This window comes from Pseudonaja textilis, chromosome 6 (assembly GCF_049901715.1).
Source record: "Pseudonaja textilis isolate UNSWEBS1 chromosome 6, rPseTex1.2, whole genome shotgun sequence".
Classification (NCBI taxonomy): Eukaryota; Metazoa; Chordata; class Lepidosauria; order Squamata; family Elapidae; genus Pseudonaja; species Pseudonaja textilis.
This window is the reverse complement of record NC_141995.1, coordinates 20,893,108-20,911,388: the sequence shown is the minus strand read 5'-3', so window position 1 is coordinate 20,911,388 and position 18,281 is coordinate 20,893,108. Positions and strand designations below refer to the sequence as shown.

The following is an 18,281-nucleotide window of genomic DNA, read 5'->3' as shown; positions in this document are numbered from 1 at the left end:
CAAGTCTTAAAGTTGCCAAGGTTGGAGACCCCTGCTCCACAGTTATTTTCTTACTGAAATAGAGAAATTATGTATACAATAATGAAATATCTCTGGACAAATAAACCAACCTATCACAGATTGTCAGGCCATTTCATATCAGTTGTCTCTTAAATTGTATTGGTCCACCTGTGTATTCTAACAGTATATATCAGTTGGAGTCTATCAGCTTCCTATCAGCTTCCCCTTTGTGGGAAGCTCGCTGTGAGCATCAGAAATCTCCCCCTCCTTTTCCAGCAAGCAGCTAAGTGGTTGCTGCTGGTGGGGGAGGAAGGGGGGGAGTGTGAGAGGAGTGGGTATGATATGAGTGCCGAGGGACTAGTGGAAGTTGCATCATTTCTCCATTGACTTTCTTTGCAGGCTTCCCATAAGGAAGGGGGAAGCAAAGGGTATTGCCAGTCATACTGGTTCCTTCTGGGTTCCTCATCAACTTGTGGGAAATGGTCAGAAAATACTGAAAACGTGGATCATGTGATTGCCGGTTACTGGATCAGTGCAATGATATTGAACAGCCAGCAGCATAGTGGAGCTGAAGTAGGAAAAACATCCCCAAATGTCATCACCTCAGGAGTAATGGAGTCTGGCAATTATAAGTTACCTCATTTGAAGTCTCTTGTTGACAAACTGTTTGTCGTATAATGCAGTTTTTCACCCCAACTGAAGGCTACAAACAGACACGAAAGATTTAGTAATATATAGATGTGCTGCAGGTACCAGACAAATTATCTAAGATGTACATAAGTATTTCTAATCAATATTCAAAATGTGAAAGACATGAAGGGACATTTTACCATGCATGGTAGAAGTTGGCTGGGGGAGCAAAAAAAAAACTCTCAGACAAAACACAACCTGGATGTAAATGCACATGGTGCTGCAAATAATTTGAAAAATTAATAGTCTGATGAAATCTGAACTTTTAAATTGATAGCCAATTTAAAAAAAGACTTATGGAATATTAGTTTTGCATATGGTAACTGAGGAGGCTATTATATTCACAAAGGTGGAAAAACATTGAAATATCACAATAGAGGAGTAGATTGTAGCGGAATTTGCATAGAGGGTAAAATTGACCAGTTGATCAGGAATGAAACAATACGTACTTTCATAAAGTACTGAAAAGCTCCTATGGCCTTTTGCTGAAAAAATGATTTGGTATTTTATGGCTTTGCTGATTAAAAGGGGTTGAATATGGAAAAAAGGGAAATGTAATTTTAAGAGAGAGGAGGGATATTAAGTTTGTAATTGCTGGAAAGAAGATTGGAAGTTACTTCTTTATCTTTTTCTATTTACATTGTGCATGGCCAGCAAAAGCATTTTCAAGCTTTATAAGATTCTTCATGCACCAACTTTATTTTTCTTTCAGTAAATCTCAGGTCATAATAAAACCTATAGAACAAAATTGTCCAGAGATAATGAAAGTAATTCATGGTCCAAGTTTCCACTAGTAGCATTACAACCCCTAAGTACATAATGTTTTTATTTTCCACAGGGATACTCTAATGCATTTTACAGGAAAGCTAATGCAAGGAGTTCATAATTACGAGGCGCTGCAGACAAAAAGCATTCATTTTTGTTTTAAAATGACAATCAGAGGATAATTGAGTTCTGGGTCTAGTGCTGCTCTCAATGTGCATAATATTGTTAGGCTATACTTTAAAATGAAATGCAGTAAAAACTTTTAATTTTGTGAGTACCGATTTGAACTTATTCCTTTTCATTTTATGTTACATGCACAATAAATGCTGAAAGCAATAAAGAAATTGAGTTGTCTACATAACATGGGAGAACAATACGAAAAACTTGCTCACCACAAAAGTATGAGAGAAGTTGCTGCAGCAAAGTTCATGATGGGATTTTGTAACCGCCCACTGGTTTTATGAATCTTGCTTTAAAATTCATTTATGTTAATTCTTAGTGTACTTTCAAATTACCACAGATTTAAAAAAAAATGCTGGCCAGTTTACAAGACTGAATAACCCAGGCAATGTGATTGTTAAGACTGGACTAAACAAAAGTAAATCTCCTCCTCCTCCTCTCATATTCAGCTGAAGATGGCATACACTTTTTGCCTTAGGACACAAATTAGATTTTATTTCATACTGCTATTTAATTATAAAAAAGTTAGTATTATTCTACAATAATGAGATAGCCTTAGTAAATTTAATCAAATGTAAATGTTACAATTTGATAACTTTTGAGATCTTTGGGGGCAGCATTCAAGCTGTGCATTTCTATCCAGAATCAATTCTCAACAGACTAGCAGAATCAGATTTCATGCACATTGGCATTGTGGAAATTAAGTTAAATAAAGAAATTTACATCACTGCAATTATGTGTTCTTCAATTCCTGATAGGAAAGAGAACATGATAATAATAGCTTGTAGGATATTATTTGGCAGGATTAAAGATCAAGACAAGTAAACTGAAGGAATTTGAAGAGACTTATTTGATCAGGGATAACATACATACATACGTACATACTACATACATACACATATGCATATACATTTATTTATTTATTTGTGGTTTTGATAGCTATTAGTGGATTCTTTTTGACCAGAATGACAATGAGGCATCAAAGATTATAAGGAGACATTCCTTTTGCTCTGTTTCTTCGGGAAAGTGATAAATTGGAATAAAGGTAGATTTCTTACATTAAGGTTAAATATGATTTATTTCTGGTAGCTCTTAATAGACTTTTACTGATTGGAAATGAATAATATCTTTTATACATTATCGATATGGGATATGTTATGGGAAATTAAATTAGAGAAGGTGTTAAGATACTGAAGTTGTTTTTACTTTCCTGGAAGCAGGGGGAAATCATCTTTATATATCTTTTTCTTTTTCCTTTTTTTATTCTTGCACTTTTTTTCCTTTACTTTTTATATTTTTTTAGTTTGAATTAGACTTTTATTTTTGTATTTGTGAACTCTCATAAAATTATTGCAAAAAATTAGAATGTAGATTTAAATTTAAAATAATTTACCTAACTGTAGCCAGGAAATGGAAAAAATCCTCTAGGAAAAAGGCAGCTGTAAGTCATTACTACATTGTTGCCAAGAAAACTATATGAATATTGTCATGAAGTCAATAGGAGGAAAGCTCATTTTGAAATAAACTTTCTTAAAAAAGAATACTGCACAACTTACTCATTTTCAATGTCCAGTTAAAACAAGTATAAATGCCCTGAAAGGTATAATGATCTTGGTTGTCTTGAATGCTTCTTGTTTGTTTTGATTTAGAAGTTCAAAATTTAGGAGTTTAATATGCTGGACTTGGGAAACAAAATGTTTTGAGCAATATATAATTATAGCAATATATATTTCCTCTTAGTACATAAATTGTCTTTAGACAAGATACAAATTTAAGGAATCTACTGATTATTTCAGTCAGAGAAATTACCTTTCAACAGCTCAACAGATTCAGTGAAACTGCATAGTTACTCAAATAATTAAAATTTAAAATGTGCAATATTAATCACATACTAGAAATTCTACTAAGAAGCATATTCAACTGTATTTAATGAGATGAAAAGTGCATAGGACTACACTGTATACCTGATTTTCCAATATGACCATTTGATAACTTAATATTGAGAAGATATCCACTGAAGCATTTTTACATTTAGTCCTCATTTAGCAACCACATTGTGACCAGCAACTTATTTTGTTAAGTGAAGTCATTGCTAAGTAAAACTGGGACTGTTCTTTGATCTTACATCAGTTTTCCTTTGCTTTATAGATCTGCAAAGGTTGTAAATGTGAGAATTGATCAGTTACTTTTTCATCAGTCATAATCACAAATGGTCACTAAATGAGGCAATTGCTAAGTTAGAACTACCTGTACACAAGCAGAATGAGCTTTATTATTCACATCTTATAGAATTGGTCATGTAGTTCTTTTTACTTTTTGATTATATTTTTTAGAAAATGTTATTTTTAAAGAAGTTCCTTGTCTGACTACAGGTCAGACTTACGACCGCAATTGAGTCCACTATTTATGTTGCTAAGTGAGACATTTGAGTTTTCCCCATTTTACCACTTTTCTTGTTACAGTTAAATGAACCATTGTGGTTAAGTTAGTAACACAGTTGTAAAGTGAATCTGGCTTCCCCATTGACCTGCTTGTCAGAAGGTTGCAAAAGGTGATCACATGACTCTGGGACATTGCAACTGTCATAAATATGAATCAGTTGCCAAGCATTCAAATTTTAATCACATGACCATGAGGATGCTGCAGCACTTGTATGTGTGAAAAACAATATCACTTTTTCATTGCCCTTGTAGCTTTTAACAATCAATATACAAACTGTTGTAAGTTGAGTACTACCTGTATTTTTTAATTATTGGAAATAACATTTAAACAAAACCCTTCAGAATACCACTATGGCTTTTGAAGTTCCCATTTTCCTAAAGGTATTTCATTATAAATTAATGAAATAAATTTCCATTAATTTATTTTAAAAAATCAGGCAAAAGCAATTTTTAAACCAAAAGAAATTTTATTGAAAAAATCCAGATTTGTAGAAGCATAATTTCATACAAACATTTCTGAGGAAATAATTGAATATTAAAACCATTCTCAGTATTACATTTTTCAGAGCAAATCCTTATTTGTGATCAGAAAATGCTTTCAAAACAATCTGTGAGGTTACCAGTCTCCGTGTCTGATTGCATCTTCCTGAACAGTATATCTAATACTGATTTCTCCCTCTCCAATCTAGTAACATATTTTGACATGTGAAGAGCTTCAGCGAGGATCATTGTCAATGAAACCATAGTGCGTGGTTCTTCAGTGTACTGTACAGTCGATAATTCATATAAAATAAGTACATATTTGCTCCATTCCTTTCCAAACATATTAGTTATAAATAGTAGAATGGTAATAATTAAAGATCAAAATGTAGAAGTTTTATTTAAGATCAAAACATTCCAAAAAGTGCAATCATACTCTAAAATCATTTCAAAATCATTGTAATGGGCCAAATGTTGGGCCCTAAATACAATCAATCAATCAATCAATCACACCTACAGTATAATATACACACACTGCAGTTTTGAACTGAGTAATTACTTGAAAATAATTTGAAAATCATTCTTAGGGTATTTGCACTTAATTCACCATCAGTAACAGGTTTTTTTTAATTAGTCTTCTGAATACCTATAAAGACATTGTTCACATTCTAAACTGGAGCCCACTCTTGTCCTCCCAAAAGGGCATAGAATACCCAGCTATACTGATTGCTGAGAAGCTGGTTTTTCTGTACATATTCTGACATTTCATTGAAACACATCAGCATGCTTCCTCTACAAAATGAGAACCTTCAGATGTCTATTAGAGAGCTGTAACAGCCACCCAAGATACGAAACAATTCATTGGATTTTTTTAATTACAGAATCAATCTTGATTTTTGTAGATTGTTTAGATAGGGTCACATCAACAGAACAGTGATATTTTTAAAGTCTACAACAAAATAAGCAAGTTTTAATTTAAAAAATATTTGCATGAATTAGATGAGTAAAAAATAAAATCTAGTGACTCAATGAAATAAAAATTGACTATTAAAATGAAGGCTGGAATTTCTTTTAAATTTAAATAATAAAAGCCAATTTCAGCTACAAATATTTTAAAATGTCCTGCCTAGAACAGCTGAAGTATAAATATAAAATTTTTATTACCATAAATAACAAATATCATGAAAGCTAGTTTTTATCCAGTCAATCTTCCTTTTGTCTTTAAACCACTGATCTAGTGTTATGCCGATATTTTCATACATATTTCTTCAGAAATCAGTACCATACTTGGAACAGTATAAGAATGCCATAATAGTCTTGCAGATAAAAAGTAATCTCTTTTACTTCTGCATTGGATTCTTGCTGTGGTAAACATGGCAAAAAGGACTTTTCATTTGTGGACTGAATTTGTTTGGCAATGCATTTCTACAGTTATGATGGATATACTACTTATCCCAATTTTCCTCTTCAAAAAAATTTCACTTGGTAAATCAATGTAATCATAACTATCATACTTTTAAGCTATACAAAGAACTTAACTGAAAAAAATTTCAGTGGAGTTGCACAATACTGACTTAACAAAGTAACAGGAAGCATGGCTTTGAGGAGCAACTGTGCAAGCTGTTTTTATCAATTACGTTCTGCATGGTTCTTAAATAACTTAATGCGGCGTCTATGGTCTAATAAGTTCTTTGATGTCAATATTTACATTGTAAACTTGATAACAATATTTTGGCTCAATACATATTAGTCCTTGATTTTATTACTAGGAAATGTATTTATTTCTTCTCCCCAAAATACTCATTTAAAAGGGAAAACATGGACAATTTCAGCAAAAATACTTTAGGTAGCTTGTTGTTATAATCTGTCTGCTGAGACTGCACATAATTAAACTGAGATAAATTAGAACTCCATTAAAAAGAAAGGAGGAATCCTAATTTTTTCCAGATAAAATTTTCTAAGTGCACACATAATGAAAAAAATGAAATGAAAAAAAATGACCAGATTTACTGTCTTATTTAAGAATTTTTAGACTGACATTTTTCTAATACATTACATAATACATACAAATCATTAATGACACTATTTATACAAAAACAGATTTGCTTAAGATGAGTTCCTATGCATTCACATCAGTAAAGAAATCTGCAAGATTTACACGGTGATAAAAAATCATGTAACACTAGAGCTCATAAAATTGGCTTTTTAACATTTAGTTTTAATATAAAATGTATTTTTGAGAACAGTTGTTACATGAATATAAAAGCACCATTCATACTATGAAAAATATGTTTGTACCTCCAAGCCTCTTAAAATGTGAATAGGATTTACTAAATGAAGGATTTGACTACACAGCCCCATACTGAGAATCTTTTACTCACCTATTCATGACAGATAAGAATGCCTTTTCTTTTTAAATTACAAAGATTGGAAGAAAGAAAAACCCATGCAAATATTTAATGGCTACACAATATTCAGCTCAATGATTTGTACTCTTGTTCAGCTAAATATGTAAATCCATCAAGATATGAAATAGTCTATCCAGTGTATTTTATTGCTGAACATATATAATAACAAGGCACAGGACAGCCACTAATCCAAGAGCTTGTAGTCCAAGAAACCAGAGCATAATCCAGAAGAACAGGATTATTACAGGTTCTACAATCCTTTCTCCAAAATACATCCTTGTGAATCCTATTCTTAGCAGGCTTTTGTTGAGTTCACCAAAGAGAGTCCCCATCTTTTTATAGTCATCAGTAATTGATTCAGTATTATTTTCCCTTTCTTCTTGTAGGACCTAGAATAAAAAGAGAATAAAGATTATTCATCTATATCAACAAAACCATGTGATATTAATCCTGCTTTTAAAAATGCAACCTTGTATGTAAAATAGATTTTATTGTTTTTCTAAAGGTAATAATCCGAAATATTTTTTGTCATAATTAGTTTAGTTTACTTTGTCACTGCACCTTGTACAACGAAATCAAACACCATCTTCAGTGTACATCATGACCATGACCATAAACACAAACACACATCCTTCACCCTCCACACATTGAACTGAAAATCCCCAACACCGCACCAACACCACACTAACATACAGCAGAATTCAAAAGAGCTACTGCCCTGGGATAGAAGCTGTTTTTTCAACCTATTTGTCCTTGTTTTTATTTTTCTATTCCGTCTGCCAGATGGTAATAGTTCAACAAAATTAATTAATTAATTAACTAGTTCTGTTTTATATTATTAAACAATTATCTTTCTTTCAATAGTATTGTTATGTTTGTCATATAACCATTATTAGCTGGAGCTGACAGCCCAGGTTCAAGACCTGGCACCAAGCAGTCAGGTGAGCTCCTGTTTCTTGCCTCAGCTCTTGCTTACCTAGCAGTTCGAAAGCATGCAAATGCGAGTAAATTAATAGTACCCCTTTGGTAGGAAGGTAACAGCATTCTATGCGCCACATGACTATGGAAAATGTCTTTGGACAATGCTGCCTTTCTCGGCCAAGAAACAGAGATCGGCACTGTGCCCTAGAGTCAGACACAACTGGACAGGGAACCTTATATATGAAATATCTTTATTCCCCAATCTGTTTTAGTCATTACCAGATTCTACATAAGCTACTAGCTTGTATGGATATATGAGATTTAATTCCTTTTTCAGTATTTTAGCCTTTTACTGTAAGGAAGTATGGCTTTCCGCCTTCTATCAAAAATGCTCAACTATTACATGGATCATAGAACAGAAAAAATACTTTGTCTCTCATTTTCCTTTTTAGTCTGTTAATAGGACTATATGACTGACTAATAGATGCAAATTTAATTGTTTCTTTATGCAGCTAAATCCTGTACAATACTATACATTTCAATGGTAAGATCTTTTTAAAAAAAAGATGAGTAATGTAATCACTAAATGATTTTGGCTAATGTTTCTATTAAAGAGAAACAACCAAAAGCTCGTCTTCAATATTTTAGTCAATATGCCAATACTATTGCAAAGCGAGGGTGGGCTTCCACCTTTAATTATAGTGTGCTATTAACAAAATTTATTTTCCTTCACAGAAGTATTTTTTATATTTAACAATAAATACATGTTTTATTAAATAATAGAGTATAATAACTAAATGAATAAATGTATCACTGAAACATTTTAGATCGACTTGATTTAGTGCTACATTTCTTACTATGATATACTGCCACTGTCACATAAAGTACAATCCACCCTGAAATACATTTTAATTTGCTTCCTCCTCTTTGTTTCCAACAGATCCTGAAAAAGAATTCAAATAATCAAAAACAATTTACTTCTGCCCCCCGCTTCTGTATAGGATTTTTTTGTTTCACAAAACTCAGTAACTTGTTTTTATGGGCTCTACTATTTCCTGCTAATTAAATGTTACAAGAATAAGTGCTGTATCTTCATAAAATGTGTGTGCAAAGCAAACCTTTCTATCTGGATTTAGTCTTTATTTGGTTTATTTTACAGCATAATTTGAGTGATTCCAATATTTCATAATTCATTCTGTGTTATGTATTTGTATCCTGCATTAATTATTTGTATCCTTTTTTTATTATTTACAAATAACTCAAGGCAGGAATACATCCAACCTATTTTTCTCACAGCAGCAATCAGGTGAGATGAGCTGGGCAGAGAATGATTGGGTGGTTCAAAGCCTTCATGGCTAAGATGGGACTAGAACTCAGTCTCCTGCTTTCTAATTTAGTCTAATCACTAGACCAGTAGTCCCCAATCTTTTGGGTACCAGGGACTGATTCCACAGAGAGAGGATTTTTCCATGGACCAGAGCGGACATTGTTTCATGGGCTGCCTTCATTTTGCAGATGGGGCTTCGCTTGATGGCATGGCCCAGATTCTGGCACCGGTCCATGGACTGGGGGTTAGGGACCCCTGCACTACACTAAAATTCTATTCTAAAATCAGTTTAACAGAGAGTGTAAAGTCAAAACCCTTTCAAGAAAATTGTTCCCTCATGTTCTAATTTGCTTGCAAATTTCATATTCCAATAAAAAGGCATTACAGCCATTTGTTTTTTTCCATACTAAGCAATGAGACAAAAAAGTCCTGTTCTTTAATTGAATTGTATTGTTTGTGATATTAATTTTAATTCATAGTTTCTCTTATGCTTGATTTTGAAGACAATTGTAAAGTATTTCTTTACTTATTTAGCACTTATAAAAACTTACAGGCATTTCCTATAAAATTGTAATTGTCCTGTTTGTTTTAGAAAATACATGTTTTAATTAAGACAGGAAAAAAGAAATGTATTAATTATGAATTTCTGGATTCTGAGCAGAGAAACACAAATGTTGTATTTAATGGACAACGCTTTTACTATCAGGGTTATAAACTTAAACAATAAGTATTTAAAACATATTTTTGGATATACAAAAAGCAAGTAGAAACATTCACATTTTTATCCAACAATGTTAACATTTATGCAGCATATACAGTGTTCTCTCTCACACACACATAAAACCAATTGTGACTAGACGTCTTGGAGAGAAATCTCTTTTGCCTTTTTCATTTTTATGACAAGATATGTATTCCACATTGGTTAGTGTATTTACAATGGAGAAAAACTTCCTATCTTTCCATACAAGCACTAGTCTAAAAGTCTTTCATAAGGCAAGAGCTATTTATTAGAAAAAACTCTAAATACAAGATACTCACTCACTTTCTTCCAAATAAGACTGTTCTTTCCATTACATTCATAAAAATATATCAATAGAGACAATAATACTTCTTGATGTGGAGACTAGATTTCCATCAAGCTATATTAAATCATAATTGTAACAAGGAAAAAGATTTGTGACTGAGACCTATCTTTTATGTTAAAAATGAAACAAATAGAATATCAAAAAACTTTGAACTGTATGCCTTCCATTTCAGGAAGTGTCCTTTTAATTAGTCCACATAGTTGTGATAAACTGACCAACAGCCTTAACAAATCTTAACATTGTAAATTGTGTAGTACTACAGGTAGACCATTTGTTTAATGATTGTTCAAGTTACAGTGCTGAAAAGACTAACTTATGACCGGTCATGTGATTATAATTTGGGTACCTGGCACCTGGTATGTATTTATGATGGATGCAGTGTCACAAGATCATATGGTAACCACTTGTGTCCTTCCCAGGAGGCTTCCAACTTAACTACTGTGGTGACTTAACAGGATCCAAAAACGTTGTAAAATCGGACACAACTTAAATGACCACATAGATTAGTGATGAAAGTTCCAATACTAATTGTGGTCATAAGTTGAGGACTATGTGTATTGATTCCAAGTCTGATAAAGATTCTACAATTCTTGAATTTGTAGAACTTCAAAACTTTGATTTTTAAATGATGTTCTTCTATGTACATTTATTTGGAGGAAGCTATTCAGAAAAACCAAATCCCTTTATCAACATGCACAAGTATCAAACTGAAAATACATTTAAATGTTATATTGGAATGCTGAGTGTGGATACTTGAAATGATGAGTTTCAAAGCCTTTAAATAAAAGCTGAATATAGGGAACTAGAATGTAGAACAAACTAAATAAGAGAACATAAACCTATAATTTTTTATTTGTTGAGGGTCAATATCTTCTTTTGGTATAAGTGTAACATATGCCTCTGTCCATGAGTCAGGTACTTTACTTTTTGTCAAGACCTCATTCAGTACTTCAAGCATTGTAGTAGAGATTGATTCCTGTATTGTCTTATAAAATTCAGCAGGTAGCCCATCCGGGCCGGGAGCTTTTCCAGTGTTTTGTCTCCTTATTGCTTCTGTCAACTCCATCATTGTTATTTTCTCATCTAACATAGTCTTTAATTCATCAGGTATTTTCGGTAATTCTACACTTCTAAGTATTGCTGAACTTTCCTTTCTGGTATTGTCTCTCGATCATATAATTTCTCATATCTCTGCACTATTTTTTTCTTCTCTTCATTTCCATAACATAGTGTGCCATTTTCATCTGTTAGTTGTGGTATTCTTTTTAGTTCTTTTTCTCTTTTCAATTTATATGCTAGCCATCTACCTGACTTGTTTGCATTTTCAAAAACGTTCTGTTTAGCTCCCTTAATATTTTGCACCAGTTCTTCTTTTACCATTAATCCTATTTTATGTTTAATTATATCCATTTGCTTTTAATATTTTTGTGTTGTGGGTATCATTGTAGCTCCTTCTCCAATCTTATAGTCTTCTTCTAGAGTCTGTTGTATTTGTCTCTTTTTAGTGTTCCTTCTTCTTGTATAGGTTATAATCACACCTCTAGTATATGCCTTCACAGTGTCCCATACATTTTGTAATGAGGTTGCCTCTGGTTTATTTTCTTTAAAGAAGAAAGCCAATTCTTTTTCTATATTATTAATAAATTCTTTTTCTTTCAAGATTGAATTATTCAAAGTCCATCTTGGTCTTTTCCTCTGGTGCTTCCATTTAATCCTTATTGGGCTGTGATCAGCCCAAGTGCTTATGCCAATATTTACTTCCTGTATATTAGAAATTAAGTCTGTTGACATCCAAATCATATCTATTCTTGACCATGATAGGTTTCTGTTTGAATAAAATGTAACAGTCCTTTACAAGTGGTATGTATGACTGCATCCCGAGGTTCGGCCATTGCAGCATCCTCACAGCACATAATCATGAACTGGATGTTTGGCAACTGGCTCACACTAATAATGGTTACAGTGTCCCGTAGTCATGGAATTGCCATTTGCAACCTTTCCTGTGAATTTCCCACAAGTCAAGTCATTGGAGAAGCTGGCAGGAAAAGCCATAAGTCACTTCTGCTTTTTCCCTAAGGAATTGGGCTATGGTGTATAAGATATTGTACTCTGTAATGCGTGTACCCACCCCCAGTATCCCCCTGCTTTCAATAGCAAATGCCTACCTCTCCTTGGCTCGTCAGCACTTTCCACTGCCTGCCCTTATATGATGCCACAACATCTACCTTGCCTGCCTCCATAGCTCTTACCTACCTACAAGCCTGTTTACAAGCCTCCTAGGATTGTGACTTCCTGCCAACTTTCCCACTGATTTTGCTTGCTGGAAGCTGGTAGGAAGTTGCAAATTGTAGTCATGTGAGGTATTCACTTCATGACAGTAATGGAGACTGCTGGAATTGCTGTTGCTAAGCCATGCAGTTATGTGACATCACACTTTATGACCACATCACTCAGTGATAGGAATTCTAGTTTCAAACATAACCTGAGAACTACCTGTAGACATTCTTTGCCATTTTGAAGTAAAGTTTCTTCCTTAATGGCAGACATAAAACTAATATACCACAAAAATAATAAAACATGCAGATACTATCAAATCAGTATAGTCAAGAAAAACACAGAGGCAGAGACATACTGGCATATTTCCTTTCTCACCTTTGTGCAGTCTGGTAATTTGAAGTGGCTCAAACAGTTGGTAATTTTTTTAGTGCCTTTGAGTCCGTAACTGGTAACTGCCTGGTCTGGTCTATGAAATTGGCTTGCCTTTAATTGCTTCCCTAGGTCTCAGAAAATGTCTGGCCCAAAGTCATCCAGCAGCCTAATGCCTTAACCACTGCACCAGATTGGTTCTTAGTTGGTTAATACCGGTAGCACTGGACAAACAAAGCACCTCTTTGAAGCTACAGCTGGCTATTTCTGCATTATGTGCTTGTATGGCTACTTCATTTAGTGGCTATCATGTACATGCATGCAGAGATTGTTGGGGAACGCCTTTTGAAGCACAAATCAAGCTTGTAAAGAACAAGACTGTTTAAGAATTTGAAAAGAAACACTTGGCACATGTTCCCATGTATTGTAAAGCATTATATTTTAAGGCAGTGTAGTAAGGCTATATTTAATGTATGTATTCAGTTTAAAAAAGATGTTTCAGGCATGTGGGGCCACAAAAAGAGTTTACTGGAATCCAAAAAAGCAGTTTCCTATGTGCTCAGAGAATTCCCCCACCCAAACTATTTCAAAAGAGCCCTAATTTGAATATCCCAATTGAGTAATTTAATTATGTGGGAAGTACTCAGAGAAAAGAAGCTTTCATATATCTAGGACACATTTAAAAGATCATTTAGAGGGCAGAGCAAAGGCAGGAAATATTTAACTTAAGAAAAAAAACCTGGAACTAACAGTACCAATTTAACATAAATTACAAACCCATAGTTCCAACTGATTTCAATCACATTTTGACCAAGAGTGTTAAGAAATAAGTTTTGCTTTTTATAGCTGGATATGTGGAATATGATACATGATTGTTTTATTCAAAACAAGATCTAACAGTGCAGATAACATGCACAAGTCTAGTCATTTTAGAACTATCTTAAGGATTGCTTACTTTAGATATCGTGTAATAGCTCTGCTTTTGACACAAACTATGCACTAAAATTACCAACCAAATTTGTGGTCAAGTACACCGAAAGTGCCTGTATTTGATAGGTGCGAACAACCAAAACCTCATGTGTAGATTTCAAACTACTTTATTGTTCTCTGCCTATAGCACAGGAATCTCCACAGACAGGCAGCTTTAGTCTGGGACAGATTAGATAAGGTTCAAAAGTATGTGTGTGGGGGGGGGGAGAGGGGAGGGAGGGAGAGATCTTGCCCTCTTGTCCTTAGAGGCAAGTCCATGCTAATTTTCCACTTGAGCCCCCTTCCTCCTGGTTACTCTCCAACATTAATTGATTTTGAAGCTTTATAAAAGATAGATACTATACATGTTTTTAACGTTAATATTGTTAACACCATATTATTTTCTTACATCATTTCAGAAGCTGAGAAACTCAAAAGTTAAAAAGATATAATATAAAATGAACTAAGTTAAATCGTAGAAGCAACCAGCACTTAATTATAAAGATAATTGGTCTAATTACAGAATTAGGTTAATAAATATAGGTCAAGGAATCTTGACCTTATTGGAGTACTGTGCTATATAACTGAAACATTCCTGTACAAATTTTCTCAAACATGTTAGGATTTCATATCCTTTATTCCAGGAAGGTTACTTTTAATTAGTCTGCTAAAAGAAAAAAAAGAGAATAGGCCCTATAATAACTTAAAATGAATTTTAGGTATATACTTTCAAAGATGCTTTTTGTTTCAGTTTTACTTTATAAAGCTTCAATGATTACATAAAAGATGCAGTTTTATTCATAGTAAATAGAAATATTATATATATTTGTATAACACCTTGAGATCTAAAGGGCAAAAAGGAATACAAAGTACCCTTAATTGTAGTAAACATCTATTTCTATAGGAAGTGTGAAATGAAGGATGTACTTGGGGAATAATTTCACTTCCATATTTATATTAATTTTATTTAAATAATATATATATTTATATTAATTTGTAGTACTTCTAAAATCAATAATTTAATAATGTCCTTGAAACATCTGCTTAGAGGTGGAAATTGCATCACAAAATTTTATTATGTAGAATTTTGAAACTACAAATGCTGGGTGTTTAGTGTTCTCTTATTCTCTTTAATAAGAAATTATACAATTACAATTATAGCCTCAAAGAAAATAAAATTGCTAGGATATTAAATAATTAGACTAGAAAAGTCTAGTTGGAGCAAATAGTAACCTAGAAATTAAATCTCTTTTAATTTGGGGGTACTGTGTTTATTTGCAAAATTTCATGTTTTCTTCAGTTTGGTAAATGACTTTATTCCCATTATTTTGAGTAAAATGACATCATGCACTTTCATATGCCAGCTCTTGAGCCACTTGCTCTTGAATCTCATACAAACTGAGGATTATCATATGGGAATGAATATCATTGCTGTGGAGATGTTCTATCTAACATAGTCTAATTTTTTTACTTTACACATTGTATACCTCTGCTAATAACAGAAATTTAACAGAAATAATATATTTAAGACTTATTTAGGAGTTTTCTCTGAAATATTCTGTTTTCTAAAGTTTAGGATCAAATAAAAACAGACAGAATGAATTTACCACTGTTTTTGCTAACTGTAATAACAATCTCAAATTATGGTGACACTCATGCACTTTATTACTCCATGACTGGCTTACTGCATTCCACTGTATGTGGGTCTGCCCTTGAAAACCACCAGAATGTAACAGTTGGTGCAAAATATAGCAGTCTGAAGCTAGTGTGTGTGAGTTGCTTCAGTGGTATTACACCTCTAGAAGAACAGCTCAGGGATCAACTGCTGGGTCCTTGATGCTTTTTGAGCTTAGCTGCTTTCTTGCAGCTGCTTTCTTGCAAACATTTCATTTCCATGCTAGGTAACAGTGCAAGCAGGAGTGGAGTTTGCTGGCTGTTCATATATTGGAGCTTGTCCTACCAACCTTGCCATCTCCCCAGGATTTCTTAGTGGTTTCCCATTTAGATATTAATCAAGCTGAAATCTGTTTAAAGATTTTGTAGATTAGCCAAGCGCAGAGGGATGCTGCCACCTGCTTAGTGTGAGAACATTCAGAACTTTTAGTTATCTCTGTCATTTTTTCAAGTCATTCTTGTGAGATGTACATCTAATTATATCAGAATTTTTACATTTATTATTCAAATATTCATACTGTTATTAGCAAAATGCTCCAAGTAAAGGTCCAGATGTTTTTTTAAAAAACGATTCAGTACCAAATCATAAGCACAAATACCTGAATGATGTGGCATGTCAGTTTATGCTGATTAAGTGTAATGCTAAGCGTTTCTTCTCTGTGTGAGTATGTGTTTTATTATTCTCTTTAAATTTTATGGAAATGAAAACTCCCTGCTTTTAAAATGTCAACATTTCAATGAAATTATAATAGGCAAGTGTGGAATTCTTTCACTTTAGTTGTGATATGACTATTATACATCATTTCTTCAACAGCCAACTTAACTTCTTACGTGCCTGTCTCAACATCAGAGGCCTCCAGACTGGGTAGGATAGGCTGCAAAGGATACTGAGCAATGATACAGTGATAGATTTGAGCCAAAGACAGCAACATCAAAAACAGAAGAGTAAAATATTTTCAAATATAGAAAACCTAAAGACCGTAAACATGAGACTGAGAAGGAAAAAAAAAGCAGTTAAATGTCAACGCAGACTTGCTTTATAATGGTGTTTATAATTTATTATATAACTTATGATGTCGTACATCTTCCTGATTTCTTAAAAAAAATCTTAATGCAGTCTGGAAAACAGCTCACAAGTAGGAAATAATCCTACTCTTAAGAACACAATAAGAGTTTATCTAACTATGTCAAAATGGTCCTTTTGTGCATGTTTTTCTTCATCCCCAAACTTAGCAAGAGGGCACTTCCACTACCCTTGGAGGAAGTGCAAGATTTTCATGCGCTCCAGGAGGAAGCCTTTTCCCAACTTAACCAGCCAAAAGGCAATCTTAGACACATGCAACCCTGCCACAATTATGGTGGGGGAAAACAACAACGCTAGATCTCTTTTCTTCCAGAATGGTGGTGGGGAAACACCTCACCTCGGAGCTCCAACACTGCAGCTCTGTCAGAAAGAGGGCGAGGAGGGGGAACGGGACTCCTGCCTGCCGGCGGGGATTACTGGGTCTTGAGTGCCTCGTGCAAGTAGGTGTGTAGTTCCTCACATACACACAAGCCCCATTTCCCTCATGCCTGCCACTGACAGCAGGAGAAGGCCGAGAGCGCGTACCAGGGCGGAACAAAGGCCTCTCGATCCGGATTCCCCAAACTGAATCACCCGACCTGGTTTTTTTCAACAGGAAACCGGGGCTCGGTGTGACACACCGCCCGGCGAAGCGTGACACGCGTCCCCGGCAAGTGGCCGTTTCTCACGACAGCTCCCTGGCGCTCACCTGCTGCTGCTGCTGCTGCTGCTGCTGCGGCTTGTCCTCGTCCCCCGCCAGAGGCAGCGAGGACTGGGGTGACTGGGGTTGCTGCTGCTGCTGCTGCTGCTGCTGCTGCTGCCGCCGCCGCTTGTGGCGGGACGCGCTCCCTCTGCCCCTTAAGGGCGGCAACGGCGGCGCCGATTCCCGTTCCCACTCGCTTTCCAAGAGGTACTCGGGCGGCAGCAGCAGTTCCTCGGTCGAGCCCATGGTCGTCGCCGGCGCCCGTCCCGGCGCCTACGAAAGCGGAGGGCCCGCAGTACGGGGCACACACCCCGCGCGGTCGCTCAGGTCGTCCCGTCGGCTGGCGGGCGAAGGCAACGCGCGGCCGCCCCTCAGCCTGCCCTCAAAACGGCAGCTCCGGCCTGGCAGGGCGCGCCTCAAAGGCTGTCACGGGTTTGACGGGGGGAGGAGGAGGAAGGCAGGAAGGAAGAAAGGAGGGGCGGGCAACGGATGTGTGTCTGTGTGTGTGTGTGTGAGGGAAAGAGCGGCGTGGGGGCTGCGGCGCGGCACAGGGGGCTTTGTGGTGGGGAAACGAGGGGAGGATACGGAGCGCGTTTGAACCGCCGTTTCTCGTTGCACCTTTAAAACTGCCTTTATTAAATCCCCGCCCCCGGGTGGGCGGGGCCATGTCCTCCCGCCCGCTCTTTTCTTGGTGAGAAGAAAAAGCAGGTGGAAATGTTGTCTGTGAAGATGTCAAGCTGTGGCCTTCGGCCTAGATTAGACTTTATTTTTCGCTCTCATGGCTCCGTTTTCTACAGGCTAAACCGGGGAGGGGGTGCAGACCAGGGCTGGATTTGCAGAGTTAAGTGGAGAGGAGTCCTTTCTGCTTCTCTACACCGAAGGCAAGCCGCGGAAGGCAGGCTTTGTTGTACCCATGCCTAGGTGACAGC

The 18,281-nt window shown here is 35.5% G+C and overlaps 1 protein-coding gene across 1 annotated transcript; it reads right to left on the bottom strand.

The window, feature by feature from the left end:
• Positions 1-4,523: 4,523 nt before the first annotated feature.
• On the bottom strand, positions 4,524-17,936 carry FAM241A (family with sequence similarity 241 member A). Its single transcript, XM_026698205.2, has 2 exons — positions 17,359-17,936; positions 4,524-7,353 (listed from the first exon to the last, which is right to left on the bottom strand). The coding sequence occupies exons 1-2, from the start codon at positions 17,596-17,598 to the stop codon at positions 7,108-7,110; spliced, it is 486 nt and encodes a 161-aa protein (XP_026553990.1). The 5' UTR covers positions 17,599-17,936; the 3' UTR covers positions 4,524-7,107.
• Positions 17,937-18,281: the final 345 nt, after the last annotated feature.